The 24,669-nt window shown below is 41.0% G+C and overlaps 1 protein-coding gene and 2 non-coding genes across 13 annotated transcripts; 1 reads left to right on the top strand and 2 right to left on the bottom strand.

Moving 5' to 3' along the window:
• Positions 1-637: 637 nt before the first annotated feature.
• On the bottom strand, positions 638-16,673 carry gigyf2 (GRB10 interacting GYF protein 2). Of its 11 annotated transcripts, none has more exons than XM_054740339.2 (29): positions 16,571-16,673; positions 14,869-14,920; positions 14,545-14,701; positions 14,359-14,454; positions 14,074-14,182; positions 13,181-13,304; positions 13,046-13,086; positions 12,905-12,940; positions 12,570-12,746; positions 11,770-11,981; positions 11,525-11,672; positions 8,508-8,765; positions 8,253-8,425; positions 7,978-8,134; positions 7,714-7,880; positions 7,228-7,322; positions 5,154-5,282; positions 4,917-5,032; positions 4,740-4,840; positions 4,237-4,377; positions 4,002-4,160; positions 3,653-3,925; positions 3,454-3,576; positions 3,113-3,346; positions 2,841-3,037; positions 2,562-2,713; positions 2,287-2,477; positions 1,410-1,554; positions 638-1,323 (listed from the first exon to the last, which is right to left on the bottom strand). In XM_054740339.2, the coding sequence occupies exons 2-29, from the start codon at positions 14,904-14,906 to the stop codon at positions 1,256-1,258; spliced, it is 4,017 nt and encodes a 1,338-aa protein (XP_054596314.1). In that variant the 5' UTR covers positions 14,907-14,920; positions 16,571-16,673; the 3' UTR covers positions 638-1,255. The 11 variants fall into 11 exon arrangements, with proteins under 11 accessions (XP_054596314.1, XP_054596322.1, XP_070412201.1 ...); XM_054740347.2 differs by having other exon boundaries at positions 3,113-3,343; XM_070556100.1 differs by having other exon boundaries at positions 8,253-8,422.
• Positions 16,674-23,199: 6,526 nt separating this feature from the next.
• trnap-agg (transfer RNA proline (anticodon AGG)) lies at positions 23,200-23,271 on the top strand. The gene has a single exon. It is a non-coding gene; the product is annotated as a tRNA-Pro (tRNA).
• Positions 23,272-24,581: 1,310 nt separating this feature from the next.
• Positions 24,582-24,653, bottom strand: trnag-ucc (transfer RNA glycine (anticodon UCC)). The gene has a single exon. It is a non-coding gene; the product is annotated as a tRNA-Gly (tRNA).
• Positions 24,654-24,669: the final 16 nt, after the last annotated feature.

Below are 24,669 nucleotides of genomic sequence, written 5' to 3'. Positions count from 1 at the left end.
TTTACCTCCTCCCGGCTAGATTACTGTAACACACTTGTCACAAGTTTTAACAAAAAAGCCCTTCACTACCTTCAGTTGGTCAAGAACTCTGCAGTGAGGCTCCTAACTGGAGCAAACGGAGGAGCTCACTTCATTCCTATTCTGATGTCAGCACTGGTTACCCGTTAACTTTAGAGTTCATTTCAGAATCCTGACAATAACTTTCAGGGCTCTACATGGTCAAGCTCATATTACTGAACTGGTAAAGTCTTATGCTCCGGCAGAAGTCTTCGGGTCCACGCAATAGAACCTTCTATAAGTTCAAAAGACCAGATATAAAATTCTACGTAATCGCCCTTTTCACACTGTTGCACCCGACTTTGGAATGAACTTTATTTTTACATTACATTGACAATCTATCACCTTTAAAAAGCAGCTAAAGACCCTTTTATTCAAAACTGCTTTAACTTAAATCGTTCATTTTGTCATTTGTCTAATGAGCTTTTCTGTTTATATTTCATCTGTTTTGTTTTAATAGATCTTTGAATATCATTTTGGGGTTTTTCTTCGCGTGATAAGTGCTATGTAAATAAGCTTTACCTACTCTTGTAGGAGATGAAAGACTACATGTGTGGTTTGAATAGTTCAGAGACAGATGTTAACAGCCCACACACCAGACTGTTTTATTCTTTCATACTGCAATAAAAAAGTATGACTCCAGTAGATAAGTTTCATATATTATAATACAGATGCAGAATTGAAAGTTTATTCTTTAAACAGTCTAGTATTTTACAAGAAATAGATAACTAGTTGGAACTTTTGAACATGTCCTTAAAACAGGACATAAGTTGTAACGAATCCTCTGGCTTTAAGTTTGCCATCATTATCCACGAACACCCAGCTGCAGAAGGAGATGAGGAGCAGGGAGGAAGGAGGGGCTTTCAATAAATAAAACAAAAACAATTATATATATTTTCTCCATCTTTAACCTTATTGCACCCACCCTTATTTCCACACTTAAAAAAAAAGTCCAAGTATGATGGAGCCCAAATCTGTGTATGCTGAAGATTCTTTTGTGTGTTTTCTCCAGAAGGTCGTGGTTTTTTCACCATCTGATTCTTTGCTTGCTTTGTTTTTCGAAAAGACCAGCCTGATTAAAGGGGAAACGGAAATGTAAAGGTGAAACTTGAGGAAGCAGTAATGGGGCAGAGGTTTGGGTAAAACAGCTGCTGTTCAAATGGGATACAGTCAGTAGGAGTTACTTGGCTGCCGTCCCTTAAAAGTCCTCCAAAGTCTCAATTTCTCCCATATTCAACCTCTCAGATGATGCGTTCACAGAAAAACCTGGAATTTGAACAATCACAGGAAAAAACTCCATTTAGTATAAACAAAAATAAAGGCAAATTTAAAAACGTGTTTTCTGCTCTCACCTAAAAGGCTGGGGTCTGCTCGAACCATCTTCTGCTTCTTTTTCTTCTTCCCTGAGGTGACTGTCTCAAACCGCTGCTGCTGCTGGACGCTCGTGTGGTTGGACGGGTAGATCGTTGAAGATCCTGTTCCACCCCACACCGAATCCTTGGTAAGAAAAACAAAGGAACTTAAAACAAGTCAAACACTAAAAAAACTCCCACTGCAGACACTCATTTAACCATTAAAACAAATCACTATTCATGTAGTAAAATTACATAATAATAATAATAATAATTACGTAAAAATGCCTTGAATAACTCAGACCCAGCTCCATACCTTTGACCAATTTAATTAGTCTTGCTTCTGTTTATCAGACACACCCGACTGCAGCTACAGTTAGAAGCTTTTGGCGATCAACGGCTGTGACAAGCCCCGCCCACAGCCTCTATGAGCCATGCCTGGCATTTGTGCAACATGTAACAGTAAACCATGTACGGTACATCGCTAAAGTGACGAGTTTTCTCAGAGCAAAGCGTCGCCTGGTCGGGTCACGTTGGTGAGCTGAGTGAGATTTTGGTGAGTAAAATGGGATGGAAGCATCTGAAAACATCAACCTCAGACAACTTTAGGGGCTGACAGAGTATCACCTTGAGAAAAACGTAACCTTAATCTTGGCCTGAAGACATTAACAGAGCCAACAGAGAGACGAGAAGCCACAACAATACCAAAAAATACCTCTTAGTTCCTAAAGTGTGTCATGTTTTGAGGTGTCAAACAGAGAAGGCCAAAAACACAAATGTTTCTCTAATTTCACAATGAAACATTTGTGTACATCTGCCCAATAAAATCAGCAGTGAAACACGTAGGCCGAGCCTTTGAAGCCCCATTAGCAGCTACCTGCTGCTGCTGCTTGACTTGTTGGTTCGACGGCGCCTGTTTCTGTTGGTTAGAGTTCTGTTTGGCACGACGTTCCAGAAACTGCTTGGCAAAGTCCTTGGATTCAGTAGTGTCTCCTAAATAGGCCCTGATGTAGTCGTGCACCTCGTATGGCGAGTCCACTTCCTTTAAGAAGGATGCAAATGTAGGAACTGGCAGGAAGACAAGAAAGGAGGAGACATTCGGATTGTGGCTCCCAAACAAGGCTCATCAACAGCAGTGTTTGTTAGATTTACCATCCAGATTGTTGGCTGTGTTCAGTGTGTGCAGCGTTTGCTCACACCACTGTATGAAGGTGTCCTGCTGGCTCTTACTGACCCCCTGGAACAACTTTAGCAGCTTTTCTTCCTCGTCAGCCTTCTTACTGGTTCGCCCACTCAGGGAGTTGCTTCAGAGTGTAAGACAAAAGAGCTTACTAAGATCTGTGTATTACTCACATCCTTTATCTCATAAGTCACTCTTTTCATCAAAGGCTGTGACTAAGAATATTTTAATTTGGGATCCTAAATAAATACCTGAGGTTGGCGTTGCCCTTATTGTTCTTCTGAGAGTTGCCTTTTTTGTTCTGGGGAGGTTGTTGGACAGCTTCTTTCACAGCCTCGTCCCAGAAGCCCATGTTTGAGTTCTGGGTGTCGCCCCAGATGCTGCTGGGGTCCGAGACCCAGTTAGTGCTGGTGGTGACAGACCCCCACACCGAGCTACTCAGTGATGTCTGTGGAAGGAGACGATAACGAGTTACAGCTACTTGACCACTGCTTTGACTGAAGACTGCATGCTCGCTACATACAGTTCTGTTCTGAGGTCGGGTTTGTTGGGTGGCGATGGGGTGTTGATGGTGCTGCTGCTCCTTCCTCTGCTTCATCTGCTGAGCCTCCTCCCTCTGAATCTCCAGCAAAGACTTAGTCATAACTGGCTGCTTGGTCATGTTACCCCAACCAGACAGCTTGGCTTGGGACTGCTGGGCTTGCTGCAGGGCCTGCTGCTGTTGCTGCTTGATGAGCTCCTGCTGCTGACGTCTCTGCTGAGGGAGGTGAGAGGAGCAGAAATAGTCATGGACTTCTCAGAAGACGTAACTCATTAACACAGAAAACCATGAAAGATGGGAGATCTCCTGCTCACTGTTATTACCTCCTCCCGTGTCTGCCGTTCCCTCTCCTCCTCTAGTTTCTGGATCTCGGCAAGTGACAGGGCGTTCTGAGAGTGGTTTAGAGAGCTCGTCGACTGCTGACCCCACTTAGAAGAGGATGGGAGCTGAAAAAGCAGGACGAAGCAATTCTTAAGCAACTAAAATCCACTTTGTCTCTGATGCACCATCCTGAGCTCCTACCTTGATTTGTGCAAGCTGCTGTTGTTGCTGTTGTTGCTGCTGCAGCCTTCTGAGGGCCTCCTGCTGCTGCTGCCTCTGTCTCTGCAGCTCCAGCAGTCTTTGGGCCTCCTGCTCTTTCCGTTTTAGCTCCTCTTGCTGCTGTGCAAGAACAGCAGCAGCAGCAGCTGCTGCAGAGGCAGCAGCAGCAGCTGCCGCCGCCTCCTCCTCAGCCCTTTTCTCCTCTTCATATCTCCTTAATGCTTCTAATTCTTCTTGCTTTCTGCGCTCCTCTTCCTATGAAGAGGAAAATACTTTATTTAGTCAAACACTCTGAGAAAATAAAACGCCAATCAAATCTTTGTATGATTACCTGCTTGCGAAGGAACTCTTCCCGCTTCCTTTTCTCTTCCTCTTCCCTCCGCCTCTCCTCTAACTGCCGAAGAGCCTCCTCCTGTGCCAGTCTCTCCTCTTCTTCTTTTTTCCTACGTATCGCCTCCTCTTGTTCCCTTTGCCGTCTCAATGCCTCCTCCTTAAGATTTCCAACACAAGAGTCAGTCTCAGTGCAGTAAGCAGAAAGGTACCATCTTCGATTAAAGATGTCCGACCTGTTTTTGTCGTGCCAGCTCTTCCTCTTCCAGTCGTTTCCGTTCTTCTTCCTGTCGAGCCCTGAGAGCTTCCTCCAAGCGTTTCCTCTCCTCTTCCTCTCGTTTTGCTCTGATTTCCGCCTCCCGTCTCTCCAGTTCCAACTGTTAAATAATCAGATAAACATTACCTTTACATCATCATCCAGTGAAACATATAATCTATAAAGCAAAAGTCTGGTTTCTAATACAAAAGATCATAAATGGAGTAGCTAACCTGATGAGTGTGTCTTTTAACCATCCACACACACACCACTGAATGACTGCCTACTAAATTGATGGGCCTCCCAGCGCATAACAACCCACAGCTACATCAGCAAAGCTCCAAACTTCAAATGAATCAAGCAAAAACTCCATAGCAACAAGCTAAAAGTCAAAACTTTATCAACATCTTTTTGATAACAGCATGATGCAACAAAGGATGTCTGTTTAACCTCAAAGATACAAATCGATGTTTGATAGGTTACCTTTGCAGACTTCGCCTTCTCAAACTGCTGCATCTGCTCGATAGTTGGAGCCTGAGCCATCGAGTCTATCGGCAAATCCCAGACACTGCTGCCTTCCCATGCTGTTAGGAGAGACACAACTTATTCATGAGAGTTTCTGATAACGGCGGACGCAGAGCAACCATGTCAGAAACTCACTGCTTGTGGAAGCTTGTGGTAGGTTTGGTTTGCAGGAGGCCTGCGAGGAGGGGTTCTGCATTTCCCACACAGAGCCGGAGGATCGGGTAACAGGAGGTAGAAGACTCTCAGAAGCGCTACAAGGATGCATACGAATAAAAACAGAAATAACAACTACATACATCATGCTGCAAGGAAGACAATGGTAGAAAGTAGGGAAAGACAGTCAAGCTTTGCAATCATTCTGATATTATCTACCTTATCTTAAGAGCCTGGTATTGCTGGAGAAGCCCGTTTATCTGCTGTTGGTGCTGCTGCTGCTGCTGGAGAGGAGCCGAGTTAAGAACTAGGGCCTTCTGCTGGGCCATCGCCTGGGCGTACTGTTGCCTTTGGCGAGAGACGGTTTAAAACAGAGATTACAAGGTCAGCTACATTACAACAGTGTTTATGATACATGTGGGTGTGAGCTCCACTAAGCAGCAGCTAACAGATTCATCTTTAGAACAAGATCTAAAGAATATAGAAGCATTTGTAATGACGATCAACAGGAAAAAAATCACAGAAACCTGCACCTGTAGACGGCTGGGCATTTGACCTTTTTAGAGAAAACAGGCTTTCATTTTAATCAGATCTGACAAAAACAGACCAAAATATAAAAAAAAGTGTGTGTGATATTTTACCTGTTTACTGTTAAATTCTGTGTATCCAGTTAACAAACTTGTCATTTTTCATAACAGCATCAACTTGAAATATTTCCCTCAGCTTGAAATTTTACATTACAAGGATGGAGTGGGCCAATTCAACTAAGAAGGAGAGAACGGGTACACTGTTGCTGTACTCGATTAGTAATGAAATCAAAAGACATCAAATTTGTCAGGTTGTCATAATGTCCAACGCTCGGCAGCCACGTGTGATGAGCTCCCTGCCCCCCTTTAGCTGGACACCAGCCTCCAAGTGGCGTCCCTGACTCCTTAACCCACCTCAAGTTGCTCTTTCTTCGTACTACAGCTCCCAATCTGGTCCCAATGTATCACTTCTAAAATCCTTCTCCAAGACACGTTCTAAAGTTCCTTTAAGTCTCTTCCCCTCCCACAGTCTGCCGTCTCTCTTCCAACACACTTAAGTGCTTCTTCCCTAGCCGGTGGCTAAGCTGGTGTTGCCCGCTCCATTTCAGCTGTGTTTCCCCAGATCCAGCCAACCCTCCTTTGCTAGCTGATGACAAACAGTCAGCCATGGCTGTCTACCCTCTCTGCAGCTCACAGTTAGCTGATGGTCAAGCAGCGGCCAGTGTTGTTCACTGTTGTTCAGTGTGCCACTGCTCCCAGAGCAACGTGATACCGGATCCATCCTTCATGTGTTAATCAGTGATCGCTTCAAGCGACCTGACAGAACTTGCTTGCTTCCGTCCATCTATCAGGACTGGTAGGTTAATATAACGGTCCTAATGAAAATGTCTTTAATTGCTCGGTCGTAGTTGTTATACGCTTCGTGTGGGTTAGACTAGAGACTGAAAACTGATTAAACATCAAGTTCATGCTATTTATTAAGAATTAACCTGATCGCTGGCGTGAAAGCTGGAGGTTGTTGCGTGGGCTACTGTAGCTGCAGGACTTACTCTGAACTGCATGGCACTAATGAGTCACATTTTGATTATGGTAATGTCTTTGGATTTCACACACAAAATAACCCATTTTCTTAAATATCTTTAAGCTCCAGGACAAGGTTTCAGACTTCACACCATAAAGCCAAACTGCTTTTTTTTTTTTTTGAAAACGTCTGCTTTAGTCAGAGGGCTGCACAGTGTCGCAGTGGTTAGAGCTGTTGCCTTGCAGCAAGAAGGTCCTGGGTTTGCTTCCCAGCCTGGGATCTTTCTGCATGGAGTTTGCATGTTCTCCCTGTGCATGCGTGGGTTCTCTCCGGGTACTCCGGCTTCCTCCCACAGTCCAAAAACATGACTGTTAGGTTGATTGGTCTGTCTAAATTGTCCCTGGGTGTGTGTGTCTGTGTGTGCATGATTGTTTGTCCTGTGTGTCTCTGTGTTGCCCTGCGATGGACTGGCTCTCTGTCCTGGGTGTACCCTGCCTGATTGCCCATTGGCCGCTGGAGATAGGCACCAGCCCCCCCGCGACCCTACGTGGACAAGCGGGTTCAGAAAATGGATGGACGGATGAATGTTTTAGACAGAATAATATTGACTAATAAATTATTAGTTTGTAATAATTTTCCAAATAAATAAACCCAATTTTTTGCTAATAAATGAAATTATGTGTGAAGAAGCATAATTATGCTGTGAGAACTTCTGGTCAAGTGAGGAAAATGTCTGCTGGCACACCTGAGGAGGTACTGATACTGGAGCTGCTGTAGCTGGTAAAGATTGAGAGCAGTGAGCTCCTGCTGCCTCTTTAACCTTTCTTGGTCACCATCCGCCTGCAACACAAAACAGGATTGTGTCAAAACAAACAAAACCCGTGGAACAAAAGGCAAAGATCTGGTAAAACTGAATGAAAACACGGCCATGATTTGCGCCCTTTGTGAATAGTCAGATTATTCTTCAGAATAAGGCTTGAATAAAAGCTAATCTAAACAAATAAGACAGAAATTTACAAGATGCATTAAGAGAGAAATCATTTCAAGTCTGAAAAGATCACGTTTATGTATTTATTAGTAGGGTGGTGTTAAAATCTTATAAAAGAGCTGCTTCTGAGTAAAGACCACCATCTACAGGTTGCCAGCTAGAACTGCAGCTGGTGCTGAATACCCTATCCGACGAGGATGCTGGTATTCCGTGCTTTGAATCCTTATTCTGAGGGATTCTTACTTGTAGTGGTGGAGGTGCAGGCCCTGGGGTGAACGGTACCCTCCCCCAAATCTTCATCATCTCCCCCAGAGCCTGAAACACTTCATCACACCCTCTTTTGACCAACAAAGACATAGTGAAGTAACCAGCCTGAAACCACTCCGACATCTCCGGATTGTTGAACGGACCTGAGGGAGCAGAGAGAGATGAGTCCGGATAAGAAGAGCTTTTAAGATAAAAGTGAAAATTCTACTGCAAAGGGGGGAAAAAGTGGTGTATTCTCACCCTGTATCTCCCCCTGTGGGTCTTTGTAGAACCACTTGAGAGCGGCTTCGTGGGTTAGAGGCAGACCTGCAGACTTGGGCTTCCCTGAAGTCTTTGCTGAACGTCTGTCGTCATCCACCACACTGTCTTGGAGGTACGCTACCATCTTTTCAGCCTCCTGAGATAAAATTTGAACAATACCAACCATTTAAATCCAGTAAATCAGTCAATTCACCTCCAACTGAGCCAGCATTTACTGCAGCACAGATGTTAAATACTTAAATACTAAAACATACTTGTTCAAAGTGTTTTAGTCCCTCATCTTCATCAGTGTCATGTGGCACAGTGGTGGGCCTGCTTATAGGTGCTATTAAACTCGATGTGAAGGGTGAGTGATTGTTCAATGACACAGAAACCTCTATTGGCTTCTGCTTCGGTAGCTGAACAGTGGACGATGGAACAGATCCTTCTGTGTGAAACAAAACGAGGTTAGGTTAAAAACAAGGAAAAATGTATTAGTGTCACGCGGATGAATGAAGAACAAGCTTCACCTGGTAGGGTGGTGGAAATGTGGGTCATAGGAAGGGAGTCCAACATGCTGGAGGACATGGGGACACGCAAGGGGGCTTTGCAGGACTCTGGTGGGAGCTCCAGGGGGGGCTGCCGTTCAGCCGGCCTCTCAGACTCCTCTGTTCTGTTGGGCTTGATGGGGGACAAACTCTGTGAAGGGGGCAGGGTCTCCGAGACGGCCTGAGCAACAAGTGGAACAACAGCTGGAGCTTCATCTGAACTTCTGGACATCTCTGAAACTGAAAGCGGATCAGTAAGAACTTTTATCTTTTTTATAATTCAGGAACAAGCATGAAATCACGTCTACAAAAAACACAGTTCTGCGTTTTTGTAATTGATTTAGAATTACCTTGACTCAGATTTTGATGGCCATGGTTCTGCAGCTAGGGGTGTTCTGATCACATTTAGGGTTGTCACGGTAACCGGTATAGCGGTAAACCCCGGTAAAAAAGTTGACAATAAAAATAACCGTCCAGTTTTTAAAAAACTATATTATCTCGGTGGGTTTACCGTGGCCGCAGTTTCGGCGCGATGACCCTTACCAGCCACCGTCGCTTCAGCTGAAGTTCCCGCTGCGCGCACACGCACTTTTTAATTTGCAACGGCACCAAAACTTTGAAGCTGAAATAATGGCCGAAGGAGGCGACGGCAGCGCCCAGGACATCCATCAGCCCTCAAAGAAGACTAAATCGGAAGTATGGGCATATTTGGGATTTCTGAAAAATGCTGAGGGACAGTTAATAGAAGACGGCTATCCCGTTTGCAGAACGTGCAGGAAACAAGTGTCTGCAGAAGGCAGCAACACTTCAAATCTAAAGGCACATCTGCGTGACGATCACCCACGTCTCCACAGCCAGTGCAAGGTAAGATAACATTAGCATTTTAGCTTAAATGCATGACGCGAGGACTTTTGGTTGACGGAGAATGCAACGAGTCACTATATACTGCAGCCGCAGCGTCCTCTGCCAGCATTTAAACCGTGTCACGGGCACCCTGTTGCTGGATGAAGCATCTTATTTGTTGATGATGAAGAGAAATATACAATTAGTTCCTTGTCATGGATTTGTTTACTTATTCAATGCCATTTATACTTGAACATTTGGATTTGATTACATAGTGTAGTAGTTATTTTAGTAATTTGTTTAAAGTGGCCATTTATTTTAAATACATATTTTTTAAGGTTGACTTGTACAGTGCTCAAGTCAAGTGTGGACTGGAGTTTTAGATTTTCATTTTGATAATGAAGAAAACAAGTATATGAGAAAACAAGTGGTGTTTCTTTGATTTGTTTACATATTGTTTATGTTTTGAATGTTTGGATTTGTATCATTTAAACCTGCACTGACTACTGTAACAAGTTCCAGAAAAATAAGCTATTTGTTCCTTTACTTGTGAAAAGTTGCACTTTTGCTAAGGCTTTGTGTTATTTTAGGTTTAATAAACACTGTTAAACCTTTTCAGAACTATTTCAGTTTGTGTAGAACAGGACTGTCAATGCTTTCTGAACATATGCAACACCGTTTAAAAAATACCGCGATAATACCGAAAACCGTGATAATTTTGGTCACAATAACCGTGAGGTTAAATTTTCATACCGTGACAACCCTAATCACATTTATTGCTCCCAATTCAAGTCTGAGTCATTTGACTTTAAGTATCTGCTGATAACAGAGACCTGATCCAACACTTTTCAGCAAAGCATTAAAGTAAGAAGACAGAAGGATTCTCAGATACTCCTGTTTGGGGACGGAGGAGTCAGCCGGAGGAGAAAGAAGCTTCAAACAAAGTCTTATTTCCTGATATTCGGACATCTCGCCTCTGATTGGATAACAGCAACACGACTCCACCACTGACTCAGTTTGCTCTGCAACACCGATATTTTATCTCCACAAATAACACAAGGAGTTCTGTCGTGTGGTGGAGTTGCTAATGCTAACAGTTAGCTTCTGCTAGTCGAGATGTTCTCTGCCGTTTCCTGGACGCAACATCAACAGCCTTCCCGTCACGAGCCAAATGGGTATGAATGTGTGTGTGAATCACTGATTGTGTTGTAAAGCGCCTTGGGGGGCTCTAGAAGGAGCTACGTCAAATACAGGCCAAATGGATGAGTCCGTGAATGTTAACAGACATTGTGTCGTACATCTGCACCGAGAACTTTTCCAGGCTATTTTCACGTGATTGGATCATCTCTCATTTCACCACTTTTACACAAAAACACATTGTTTATGTTTATTACCAGGGTTTCAAAACACATCAAGGCTGTTTTAAAAACAATTATTTCCTTTTTAGCTATTAACATAAACCTAAATGAAAAAATTGATTCTACCCAACAGAGAAAAAAGTATTTATAGCGACTTTCCAACCAACAAAAAAGATGACTAAACTCTACTATGTTGCCTTCATAACAGCTTATTGTTTGTGTTCACTTGGCCTTTACTGACACTCCCTCATTCCTCTCTTGCCCCTTTGGCTCTCTGAGCTACCGGCAATTTTTATTTGCAAGCACAAACTATCAAACAACGCCTGAGCGCAGAGATTATGATGGGATTAAAATTTGTCGTCAGCAGGTAATCTCATCGTTTCAAATAGGCCGTTTTAAATGTTAACATCCAAGCAGCTTTTGAGGTAAAAACACAGAAAATGTGTCACCTTCTTTATGTGATGCAACAACCAGGGTAAAAAACTTGTTTCCCAACTTAAACAGAAACACCATGAAGGTCAAAAAGTGACTCAAATTACTCAGGAGACGCAGCGGTGAATCAGACTAGCTTAGATGATTTTTCATATAGATTATACATTTATTCTGCAACAATTCCTGTTAAAATAAAGTGTGAATGATCAGGAACATGTTTTACTATTAAACTTGTCTATTGTATCTTTTTACTTCCTTGGAATTATTTTGAAAACTGGGTTTAGTTTGAATTTGACCTTTAAATGATCTAATACCAACATATTTATCAATAAGAGAATCAAAAGTCAGATTATCAACACTACTGACCTTTTCTGTCTGCTTCCCTTTTGGCTTCTTTTTCTGATTCTTTGGTTTCCCTGGTCGGGGTATCCAGCTCCTCCAGGCCTTCGTCACACTCCTCCAAGGGTCTGAAGTCGAGCTCTGCTTCTTCTGGAATCGGTTCCTTTGAGGCTTTCTGATTACAAAATGACAATGTGGGGGGGGGGGGGGGACTATTGTCATAAACTTCTCAGTAATCTTTAAATAATCATTTGAGGAAAGTATCTGATTACCTTATGAGAGAGAAAGGCTCCAGAAGAGTCAAATGTGCCTGCCTCTTCATCTGCATCCTCTAGACACCACTCGGGTAAGCTGTCCCTCTCGTCATCCAAGCTGCCGCTGCCAGACCTCTGCCTTCTGTAGCCGCGCTCGTCTTCTCTTGCATCAAACGGAAAATGTCGACGCTGCTCCGGAAGTTCCCGCCAGCCTGCTGACCGAGGCCCATCTGGGGAAAAATGCCACATAAAAGGAAAACTAAAACAAAATCCCACATGTTCACTCCAGACAACGGGAGAAATAACACACATGTAAACACAATCATCTGAATGTTTGTTCTGCATTTTGCATGAATGTAAATCTTGTTGCAGTGCGTTCTGTTCCAGGAAAAGCTGCTGTAATCCAGGCACATAAATCTAAGGCAAAAGCCTCCATTAGATTCCGTTAGCTCAGTTAGCTCTTAGCTTCATCAGCTCAGAGTTTGTTGGGTGTCAACCACCTGCCCCCACCCCCACAGCCTCGACCCTAGCTCCATTATTATATTACCCTGGAGCGATGAGACACGTGATGCAGCCAAGATGGCGGTTGTGGGAACTGCCCACTGGGCTTTAATTCAGCTCTTCATAAAGCTACGAGTGACGGCGGAGGACTGGTCTATCTAACATTTAGTCTTTGGGCTGAACAAAAAAGCACCTTTAGGCCAAACGGGAAGCACGACAAAGACAAGAGATAACACACCCTTTCACTTATCAAAACTTATTATTTCGACAAGATGAATGTATGGGTAATGCTTTTGTCTTTCATTTTTAGCGCCCACCTGGGCTCGGGGGGCACCACCGGTCGTTCTCCCATTGAGAACCCAGCAGGCGCCAGCCCCCCTCATCACCCTCACCGTTCTGATCGTCTCGAGTAGTACGCCAGTTTTCACTCTCTGAACGCGTAAAGTCGTGCTTCCTTGGGAGTCCTGTCCCTCCGTCCTCATATGGGCCTCGAACTGTAAAAACACCACATTAGAACACCAGGTGATGGAGTGGGGGGTGCCGTTAGGATGAGAAACCCCAGGGAATTAACATTTTAACATCTATATGATGTAAATGATGGCATGATTTGGCTAAGAACCCAGAACTTTCAGAGGAATGCTTTTTAACTCACTGTGATTGATCTGAAAATGCCCCGGAGCAACATCAGCTACAACGACAGAGAAGAGCAAACAGGTGAGCTGGCCAACTTGCCCAAAAAAATGTTTGAGTATTGATTTTTTTTTCTGTTTTCACAACAAAATGTGACACCAACCTGGGTCCTTTCGACCTGGCTTTTCAAATCGTCGGTCCCCCCTAATAAATGGGGAAAAAAAAGAAACGTTTAGTCTTGACTAAAAATATATAGAAGAGATATGTGCAATATCAGGAAAAGATCTGGATTTATCACATTTTTTCATTCCAATACCGTTCCTCCCAGCTTTGAGAACGGTGCATTTCCCTTCCTCCGCGACCAAAACCTTCAACGTCATCAAAACTTCTTTGGTAAAACCCTCCGTCTCCTCTTCCCCGCCCTGAAATCAAAAGATGAAATACATCAAATGATAAAATTCAAAAGTTTGGATAAAAGCTGAATCCTGATACTGTACCAGCCTAATCCTTATTTATTTTGAATAAAAAAAGAGCTGAATCATCCTTCGACGAAGGATGATTCACGAAGTTCGTGAAGGTGCAATGCAACTGAGGGGACCCACCGAGCCACCATGCATATAAAACGGTGCAAAATATATGAAAGGTGCATAAAAAAAATGCACACAGTCTGTTTATAAATGAAATGGAATTTTAAGCTGTTAAAAACAATAGTCGTCTCTTATGGCACACGCCTTCCTCTGGTGCTGATATGGTTTGGAAAAATGTTGACAAAAATTGTTTGTGCTCTACGTTTTGCTGTAACTATTATTCTTAATCAAACATAACAAATAACACAATAGTGTGACTAATTAATTCAGCTAACTATTACAAGCTAAAAAGGGCTTTTCAACTTTATGGTGCATCACGACTTCTAGCAGCTGAGGTTGAAATATGTGAGTAAATGTAGAACCTACAGAACACCAACGTTCCACCCCCATGGCTCTAACGGTGGGAGAAATGCCGGGCTGTTCAAAGGAATCTGAACTATCTGCAGTTGTTGCGAGGCCCTCTGAAGCTGCAGACGTTCAACAGCTTTAACACGACAATTTAAGAACCAAAACCCACTTCATTCATTCTACAGCCGAGTTTCCTCTTTAAAACAACCAACACGAACCACGGCACAAACGCGCTTTACCACGGCTGATTTCTTACCTCTACCTCTTGAGGTACTTCGGCCTCTTGGTGCCCCGGCTATTGGGCCACCCCCCCGCCCTGTCAGCCGAAGTACAGCTGCACTGTTTACAGACATGGAAAAGTTTCTCTGCAGACACAAACGGAGAGGGGGAAGGGAGAAAAGGGGTAAACACTCGGCTCTATTCTTTGCTTCTACTCTTTATTTGGCATTGCAGGTTTACAAAAAATGTCTTGCAATAAAAACTCAACCGGTCCAACATTAACCAGATATTTACTTGCAGCTATTCTGTAAAGTGTTCCTACCTGTTCTTCCTCTGTAAAAGACACGAGTGCCAGAGGTGGTAAGGGTTCCTCTTGCAGTATGGGTAAGAACTCCTTATCTTGTAGGTCTATAGGGATCTGTAGGAGAGACATCCACATTTTTAAATAAAGCTTTAGCAAAGATTAATGCTCCTGGAGAAAACAGCTTTTGTATTCTGACACACCCACCTTGTTATCCTTTACATAAAGTGCTAACATTTCTTCTCTCCCGTAACGATAGTCTGCAAGTTTATACTTTGGCAATGCAGGCGAGAGAGGCGGAGAGGCAACAGCATTGCTGCCTCCACCAATGCCACCACCGCCACCTCCAGACAGGGCACGGAGCCTGCAGACAACACAAATGAAGTTAGGGTGAAATGAATAGAGAAGCTGGATGGCAGATGGCAAGTCTGAACATGTACCCGAAAGCTAAGCTAGGCTCCAACTGAAAACCTGTCTCAAAATAGAATAATCTTAGTCAAACTAATTGTTCATTCATGCCAATTTAATTACCATTCTGGTCCAAAATTAAGTGTCTGGGTTTCGGCCATTTTTCCTCAAGGTTCTACAAACATGAAAAAGAAAGAGCAGCATTAGTCACATTTTTTCTAGCATTCGTGATTCCTGTGTTGCCTTATTTTTATAAGAAACATTTAAAAAATTTTCTGCGGGTTGAATTTTGTTCGTATGCTACTGATGCATCACTTATAACCTTTGTGCATGTTTGATGAAGAAAGTGTGACAGGCATAGTCATTTCTGAAATAAGGAGATACTTTTTCAAATGTTAGAACAGCTCGTGTAACTTCTCACTGAGTGATTAATTTTCCATTGCATAAATCAGCTAAAAACATAAACAAAAATTAAGTTTGTCACTAAGATGAATTAATTCTCTTTCCTTAAAGATGTAAAAGCCTGTCCCACAAGCATACAAATCGTGTACGATTTCAATCTGCTAAAGCTATTTTAGGAAGTCTCACAGACTGCAGAGCATGTCAAGCACCTGCAAATGACAACAGAGGTGTTCTTGGTTTAAATAGAAATGCTACATTATAAAAAAATCACTTTAAATCCACCTTTGGATGTTAAATCTTGACAGCAAATCTTTGTCATTATGCAGTGAAGCTTCCTCAAATTTCAGACACAAAAAGCTGCAGTGGATTTACAACACCACTGCCCATATGGAAGTCTGGGAGCCACGTGTGTGTTCCTCACTTCGAGCAATTAATGCAACAACTCAAAATGAGCTCAAAACTGCTGCAACTAGGTGTGTTTTGCTCATTTCCTATTGTTTACAGAAAGCAACACCATCGGATGACCGAGTCTGCATAATGACTTGTTCAAAATGCCACGATATGTACAAAACACGGACTAAAACGTCTCCTAGCTTGATGAATAAAATATAACTTTGGATTCAGGGAGAGTGACTTGCAATGTAGCCAGTTTGAAGCAAAGTTGTCCACGCTATTTTCTACTAAAATATTAATCTACGAGTAATAACACAAATATTAAATAACACTCTGAAGGCTTTACTGCTGTTTAGAACACGTCCTTACAGATGGCAGATATCTATCGTTCGATCGTCAGTCAGAAAGGTGAAACTAAAATCACTTGCCAACACTGCGGTAGCTGAAGTAGAGAGCTAATCCAACAAATAGCAACCAACATAAAACACTTCAGTGAGAAACTTACTAGTAAGAAACTAACAATGTAGTTAAGGTGGGTGGTGGGACCACATTTATAGTTAAAATGCCAATTTAGCTGCACGCTGTTGCAACGCGACACCCAAACGGACTAGCATTTACTAGCAAGCAGCGTTTTATTCCAACAGAGCCTGCACATTTAAGTAGGTACACACGTATGTCACACATAAAAATATATACATTTTTTAAATGTAAGTCGAGGGATTCGCGTAGCTAATGTCATGGTAGAATTCGCTGTAAATACTTAATAGTTATATTTTGAGGGATAGCGGATTAGCCAACGGCTACACGAGGCCTTCCGAGCAGCCTGGATCCACAACGACTCATCGCCCGTCGCGCGGCCTAACCCTCACACGGAATCACCCGAGTCCGGTGCTGCGAGGCCGAGCCAACATGGTGGTTTTTAAGAGCACTGCCAACCCCAACCGATCAAGAGAATATGACCGTTTCGTGTGGTTCTTAACTCGAATGTGGGATTTTTCCTGGTTAGTGTATGAAACTTTGGCTGTCTTACCTCTACTTGTTGTGACAGCTCAGAGATAGTATGCGTGTTGCTGAGTGGCTCTCTCTATTCGTTTTCCACAAGATGGCTGAGTGTGGGTCACATGACATCACATATTAACCCGTATGCAGGCACACGATTTGCTGACTACTGGTACAGTGATGATAAAATGTATTTATCAGTTAACACAATTTAGACATAAATATAATAATTACTTACAATGCACATAAAAGGGATTTTACGCTGTCTTTGCGTAATAAAATAGTAAATGTTCAGAGTGCAAATTTTGAAATATTTATTTTTTCCTGCCTGCCCCGAACATCTTTTGCACATAATGTCAGATTTACTTTATTTCTCACTCCCGCAGATTATTTTTATGAGTCTGCTGCTACACTGAAATGCAATAGTTCCGATTCTCATCGCAAAAGAATAAAATATTTCTCCAAACAAATTATCAAGCTTATTTACATCCCAGTTTAACACATTTGATGATCATTTTTAATCATTAATATGACAGGAACAGGTAAATCTTCCCCAACATAAAGGTGTTTTTAGGGCATGTAAAAAATTAGTTATGGTTGTGGACAGGAAGCTCACTACAGAGGAGCTCAATTGTTTACCACAGTTTCAGTAAAAAAAAAAAAAAAAAAAAAACCAGAAACCAAGTACTTAACTTGGTGGTCAACTTTCAGTACAACGCCCATGAAGTCAAGTCATTTTGATTAGAAAAGTGGCAGCTGGCAGACCGAGAATGAAAAGGTACACGTCTTTGTCTTCGATCAATGACGTACACTAAACTCTCCCAAATCAACACTTTAAAATTAGTTCTAACTTTAAAATACATTTTGAAGAGTTACTACATACCGTATTGATACCAGGCTGTTTTTTTTTTTTTTTCAGAATGGGCGTGCCTAGGGAATGGCCTGCAGAAGCAATTAGTCCATGACACTCTTGAAATCTTGGCCACTCCCATGCCACCCCGCTGATTGCAATTTAGTATAAAATAGAATATAATAAACATTAATCCCACAGTGGGGAAATTCACTCATTACAGCACATACACATAAATTGACTTTACATTGTCCATAAAAGGCTCACGTTTATAAACCTTAAAACAGGCGGCAGCATGCATTGGCTTATAGCCACAGGCCTACAGAATGTTTGAGTATTATTATTTATTATTTTTACATATTGACAAATAGTATTCATGGTCTTGGTCAACACTGCACTCCAGTTGGTGGCGGCGATGCACCAAAAAGTGGCTTACCAACTCTAGAAGAAGAATAAGAAAAGATTCACAGAAAATATTTTGTAAGGGGTGACACGTCTTATTTCAAAACAAAGCTTAACTATAGGTGGTAGCACCCATGCATAAAGAAGTGTCCCACCTGGGCTACCCCATCTTAAAAGGCCTGAACACGCAACTGACTGCAAAGTTTCAAAAACACTTCGCTTTCTCTTGACTGGGCTCAAGATGGCGACCAGTGCGGAGGTGTTGTGAGGAGCTCCGTGACTGTGAGTTGTACCACGTTAACAAAGGCAAATAAACCATATATTACCGGCATTGTTGTTCAAGGAATCGTTTATGCATAAGATAAGAGGAAGAAGAACTTGTTACTGAAAGGATACTCACCTCCACGTCGACTGTTTCTAGCTGGCTAGCTTACAGTCATCTCAGCTCAATCTTTTGAAATGGCAAAAAGAGGACCGAAAAATTCCAAAGAGGAAGCCTCTTTACTGCAACGAGGTATGCAGGACTTTGATGCTGCTTTCACTCCACTACCTGTTACACCCACAAAGAGCCCTGATACAAAAAAAGCAAAATCAGCTAACATCTCACCTGAAGGAACATCTAACGATGACATCTTGAAAGCCGTAATGGAACTATCTGGCCGCTTTGCAGCGCTAGAGCAAAAAATAACTAAAAATACAGAAGTTATCGCTAATGTCTGTGATCAGCTAAAAGCAGTTGAAATGCATGTACAGAAGAACGAAAACATGATTAAAGATGTATCGGAGCAGTTGGTTAAGGAGCAGCAAAGAAGTGATGATGCCGAACGATACAGCAGACGATGGAACCTGCGGCTGTATGGCAAGAAAGAAACACCGGGGGAAAACATCAGAGAGGAGATAATGAAGCTCTTCGTTGCGCTTGCACCAGAGGATAAAGAAAAGTTGGATTTCCTTGTTGATACTGTGCACAGGGTTGGTGTAGTCCGGGAAAATTCCACTCGACCTGTCATTATTCAGTTCACTATGCGAGCTTTCAGAAACAAGATCTGGAAGGTATCCCGTGACAACAACACACTTAAAGAGAAGAAACTGTTCCTGAAGGAAGATCTGACACAGGCTGACCGGATGGAGCGAAATCGGTTGTGGCCGATAGTGGAGGAAGCTAGGAAGCAAGGAAAGCGTGCTGGCTTTAGAGGCCCTCATGTTTACATAGAAGGGAAAAAAGTTACTCGCTAGATGTTGATTTAAAGCTGTGTGACGATGGATGCTGGTAAAATTATTTTCAGTTAATACTTGAAAAAGGTTTAAAAAATGCGCATAAAGCAAATGGGTACTTGCAGTTAAGGTTAAAGGTTCGTAAGTACTATTCTTTTATTATTTTTCTTTTTTCTTCATCTTTTTTCTTCTCGGTGATTGTTATTGACATCAGCAATTTGTTCAAATATGGCAGGTTTTAGTTTTAAGGCACTAAATGTTTGTTCGCTTAATGTTAGGGGTCTACGGGAAATCACAAAAAGAAAGGCAATTTTCATATTTTGTAGGAACTGCAATGCAGACTTCGTTTTTCTGCAGGAGACTCATTCATGCAAGGTTGATGAAAAGTTTTGGAAGTCACAATGGGGGGATTCCATATTTTTTTCTCATGGCTCAAATCACTCTGCTGGCACGGCAATTCTGTTAAATAGATTTTGTGGTGGCATACTGCAGTCTGTAATGTCAAATGAAGGTCGCTGGCTTATGTTGGCTGTGAAATTGGATAACCAACATTTTATTATTGGAATTGTTTATGGCCCAAATAATTCATCTCATGCAAGAACTGTTTTTCAGGAATTTTCTTTAAAGTTGGATTTTTTGAAAGCAAAATACAATAACCCCATTTTAATTATTGGAGGTGACTTTAATGATGTTTCAGTTGATATTGTGGACCGGCTTCCTCCAAGGTTTACATCAATAAGTTTCAAACCTACTGAATTTTTGAGCGCAAATTACCATCTTACAGATGTGTGGAGATATATGAACCCTGACGCTACACAATATACGTGGTCCAATTCTAGCAGGAGTTCCCAGTCACGAATAGATTTATGGTTAATGTCTACACATGCATTAAAATATGTCACAGATGTTTCTCACTCACATGCCCCATTATCTGATCATAAATTAATAAATCTTAGATTAAAAGGAGTTAAAGAACGACCAAGTATTAGGGGCTATTGGAAATTTAACAATGACCTTTTGGAAGATAGAAATTTTAAGGAAAATGTTTCAATTTTGGTTGAGAAAATTTTTAAGGAAAGAGAGATGGATCCAATTCAAAAGTGGGAGTTTTTCAAATATAAGGTTCGGGAAACAGCAATAAAACGATGTAAAGAAATACAGAAACAGAACACAAATAAAATGCAACATTTAATTGTTAAATTAGAGCCCCTAATATCTAAGCAAGACTTGTCTGAAAGTGAATTAAGAGTTCTGTCCAATCTAAAAGATGAACTTGATAAAATGTATGTCAATTTAGCTAAAGGTGCATTCATAAGGTCTAGAGCTAAGTGGTTAGAGAAAGGAGAGAAAAATTCTAGTTACTTTTTTGCTCTAGAAAAAAGAAACAGGAATAGAAACAACATTGTGGCTCTTAATATTAATGGTATAATAAACTCAGACCCTGCTATGATCGCCAATTATACTACCTCATTTTACAGTGATTTGTATTCTACAAAATTTAATCAGACTAATTGTGACAGATTCTTAAATCATATTAGGATGTTTACACCTCTGATATCGGAGGCCTTTAAAGACTCTTGTGATGCTGAGCTTTTATTTCCAGAAATTACAGATGCTTTGCATTCAATGAAGTTAGGAAAGTCACCTGGTAGCGACGGACTCTCAGTAGAATTCTATCTTTGTTTTTGGGAATTAATTGGTAGTCACCTTTTTCTGATGTTCAAAGAATGTATAAGTAGGCAAGAAATGACAACAACCATGAAACAAGGTCTTATAACTCTGCTCCCTAAGACAGACAAAGATCCTTTAAAAATAGAAAATTGGAGACCTATCTCACTTTTAAATATTGATTACAAAATTTTATCTTTGGTGTATGCGAAAAGACTAAAAAAGGATTTAGGTGAGATAATAAGTGAAAACCAGAACGGATTTCTTCCCAAACGTCACATTAGCTCTAATATTAGACTAGTGTTGGATCTAATCGATTATTCACATTTTATAAACTCAAATGCTTTGATGATTTTCCTCGACTTTTACAAGGCATTTGATTCGATTGAACACACCTTCATTTTACAAACACTTCAAATTTTAGGTTTCGGAGAGTCGTTTATTAGTGTTATTGAAATGCTTTATAAAGATATAAACAGCTCAATAATTTTATATCCACAGATGTCTGGGAGGTTTCCAATATTAAGAGGTGTACGACAGGGCTGCCCAATTTCTTGCTTTTTGTTTCTGATTGCCGCTGAACTTTTGTTTTTAAATATTTCACACAATCCAAATATTCATGGTTTAGAAATTTTTAATAGAGAAGTTAAGATGTCCCAACTGGCTGATGACACAGTCTTGTTTCTTAGAGATAAATCACAGATACCAAATGCTCTACATGCAATACGAGAATTTTCAGAAGCTTCAGGACTGAAGCTAAATGTTGATAAAAGTGAAATTTTATGTTTATATGAGACCAATGACCAATATATGTTCAATATTCCCGTCAAACAAACTGTTAGATATTTAGGAATTCACATAAAAAAAGACAAAATGATGAGACAAACATTAAATCTGCAATCAAGGATTAAAAAAACTCATTTGATTCTTAATATGTGGCTGCAAAGGGACCTCTCTATTTTTGGCAGGGTGTTGTTAACAAAAGCGGGAGGCATATCAAGGTTAGTATATCCCGCCCTCTCCCTTCATGTTAATGATGCAACTTGTAAAGAAATTAACAGTTTATTTGTAAACTTTGTCTGGAAGAACAGGTATCATCATCTAAAAAAAGGCATACTCTATCTGGAAAGAGCAAGGGGGGGCTTAGAACTCTTAAATTTTTTCCACTTAAACAACACCTTTAAAGTCAAATGGATTAAAAAATGTCTAGAAATGCCAGAATCTTTATGGAATTTTATTCCACACAACATATTTAAAATGGTAGGGGGGTTAAATTTTCTGTTACGTTGCAACTTTATTATTTCTAAATTACCAGTGAAACTTTCAATGTTTCACCAGCAGGCTTTACTTGCATGGAAATTATGCCATACACATAATTTCTCCCCACACAAAGAAATATTATGGAATAACGGTAATATTACCATAAACAACAAAAGCTTATACAAAATTAATTGGGTTGAGAAAGGCATTATTTTTGCCGCGGATTTATTTGATGATAACGGAAGCCTTTAGACCTATGAAAACTTTTTGAAAACTAAGGACTTTCCAGTGAAATACAGAGAATTTGCCTCGGTCATGAGAGCCATTTCTTCAGGCATAGTTGAGTTAATGAGAGCACACTCTGTTTATCAGAGATTTAGTTTGCAGATGCCATCTCTAAAAGTTGGGGGTATTGATTTATTAGACAAGAAATGTTCAAACCAGCATATAAGGAAGGTTTTATGTTGTTCTGATACAGTGGCACCCAAAGGAAAGTTTTTCTGGAACACACAGTTTGATATAAATTGGAAGAAAGCATGGATGGTTCACTTTCAATACTGTATTTCAAACAAGATAAGGGAACTTAATTTCAAAATTTTTCACAATATTTATCCATGTAACAAAAAATTATCATTGTTCAAGGATCTGGATGAGAAATGTACCTTTTGTCACACTGGTTCAGAGACTATCATACACTTATTTTATAATTGTCCTCTCTCATCTGGATTTTGGAAAGATATGGAAAATTTCATTATGATTAAATCCAAACACACTATCCAAATCAGATCTAAGGATGTTATTATCAAGTTTGAATGTAATGATAAAAGGTTAAGTTTTATAATTAATTTAATGCTTCTTTTAGGGAAATTTCATATACATAAAGCGAGGGTCTCCAAATCTCTCCCTAACTTTTGCGTTTTCTTAAATGACTTCCATTCATATGTTAACACCATAAAGTTAATTGTAAATAAGAAGGCAGAACTCACTTTAATAAGTCTTCAATGTTTATTTCTGATTGACCCTGCATAACAAAAACAATCAAAAAATGTACCTTTTGGAAGGTTGTATTATCTGTTATGTGCCTCTTGTCAATTAATGAGCTGATGTCTGTTCGTGTGTATATTTGATGTATGTTTGTTAGTGCGACTATGTATTTGTGACAAAAACAAATAAAGTTTGTTAAAAAAAAACAAAAAAAACCTTCACTTTCTCTTGTCCATTTCAGTGAATTTCAAGGTAGGTACGGTGAGGCATGTAGTCTCAACGGCTCGTTGGTCTAGGGGTATGATTCTCGCTTAGGGTGCGAGAGGTCCCGGGTTCAAATCCCGGACGAGCCCGCTTTTCTAAATTTCTTATTTACATCAATAATAAGAAGTAGTTTGTAGTGTCATAAGCAATTACAATTTTTTAAACGTTCCAGAAAATGCTTGTGCATGACAGTTTTAATTGAGATGAGGCTCGCCTTGCAAATGAGCACACCACAGAGCTCAAGTACTGCACAGATGTTTTAACTTTTTTCGATTGAAGAAGACTAAAAAGAAGAAACAATCTTTAAGAATGAAATAAAATAAAATAGAACAGAATAAACCTTATTAATCACACAGTCTGAAAATTCACTTGCTACAGCAGCACATACACTTAAAGAAGAAAAATAAGTTTACAGATAAATACACAAAAGCAGTGAGCTGTTATTTTAACCTTTAATTACAGCTCAGTTTAGTGTTGAGGTGAACACCCAGGTACTTAAAGGTATACGCCACCTCAAAGTCTACACCATAGATCAGCAGTACTCAATAGGTGGTCCGTGGGCCAGGTCCAGCTCGCGGGGCCCGCCCCAAACCGCCAGCAACCCCACCTTGGGCTGGCCCTCGCATTTGCACCAGCAGGGTAGAAATGGTGCTGGAGTGTATTGGTGTTTCTTTATATTGTATTGGTGTGTGTGGAAGCTGATCCACCAGCTGACCTGTACTGCGGGGTCATTCCCCCAAGACACACAGCCAACAATGCAGAGTCATCTGAGAACTTCTGGAGGGGACAGCTGCTGGTGTTATAGGTGAAGTCCGAGGTGTAGAAGGTGAAAAGAAAGGGTGAGAGCACCGTACCTTGCGTAACTCCCGTACTGCGCACAACCACCTCAGCCATACAATTGTGCAGCCTCACGTACTGTTGGTGAGGTAATTGATGGTCCATGCAGTCAGATGTTCGTTCTCTCCTGCACCACTCATCTTTTGCTGCAGTAGACACGGCTGGATAGTGTTGAAGGCACTTGAAAAGTCAAAGAAAATGACTATCACAGTGAATTTTTACATCTCGAGGTGAGTCGGCGCCCGGTGCTGCAGGTAGATGATGGCATCCTCCACCCCATGTTTGATTCGCATGAAATGAGCCCACTGAGTCCACTGATCTCTCATTACAGACAAAGCAATTTATTTCAAGACTTTGTTTATTATAATTGTGATGATTTAGCTTACAGTTTATGAAAAACCCAAAATTCAAAATATCAGACAATTAGAATGTGGTGTAAAATTCCATGCTCATAATGTAACATTTAATCAGCTAATTAATCCAGAATTTATAGAATTTCAGGATGACCTTGTTCTGCTTTTGCATTGCGTTATTGTTAGAAGTATGAACACATGAAAAAGGCTGCGTTGGCCGGGAATCGAACCCGGGTCAACTGCTTGGAAGGCAGCTATGCTAACCACTATACCACCAACGCACATGAGAATTCAATA

This window comes from Nothobranchius furzeri, chromosome 11 (assembly GCF_043380555.1).
Source record: "Nothobranchius furzeri strain GRZ-AD chromosome 11, NfurGRZ-RIMD1, whole genome shotgun sequence".
NCBI lineage: Eukaryota > Metazoa > Chordata > Actinopteri > Cyprinodontiformes > Nothobranchiidae > Nothobranchius > Nothobranchius furzeri.
This window is presented reverse-complemented; position numbering and strand designations above follow the sequence as displayed.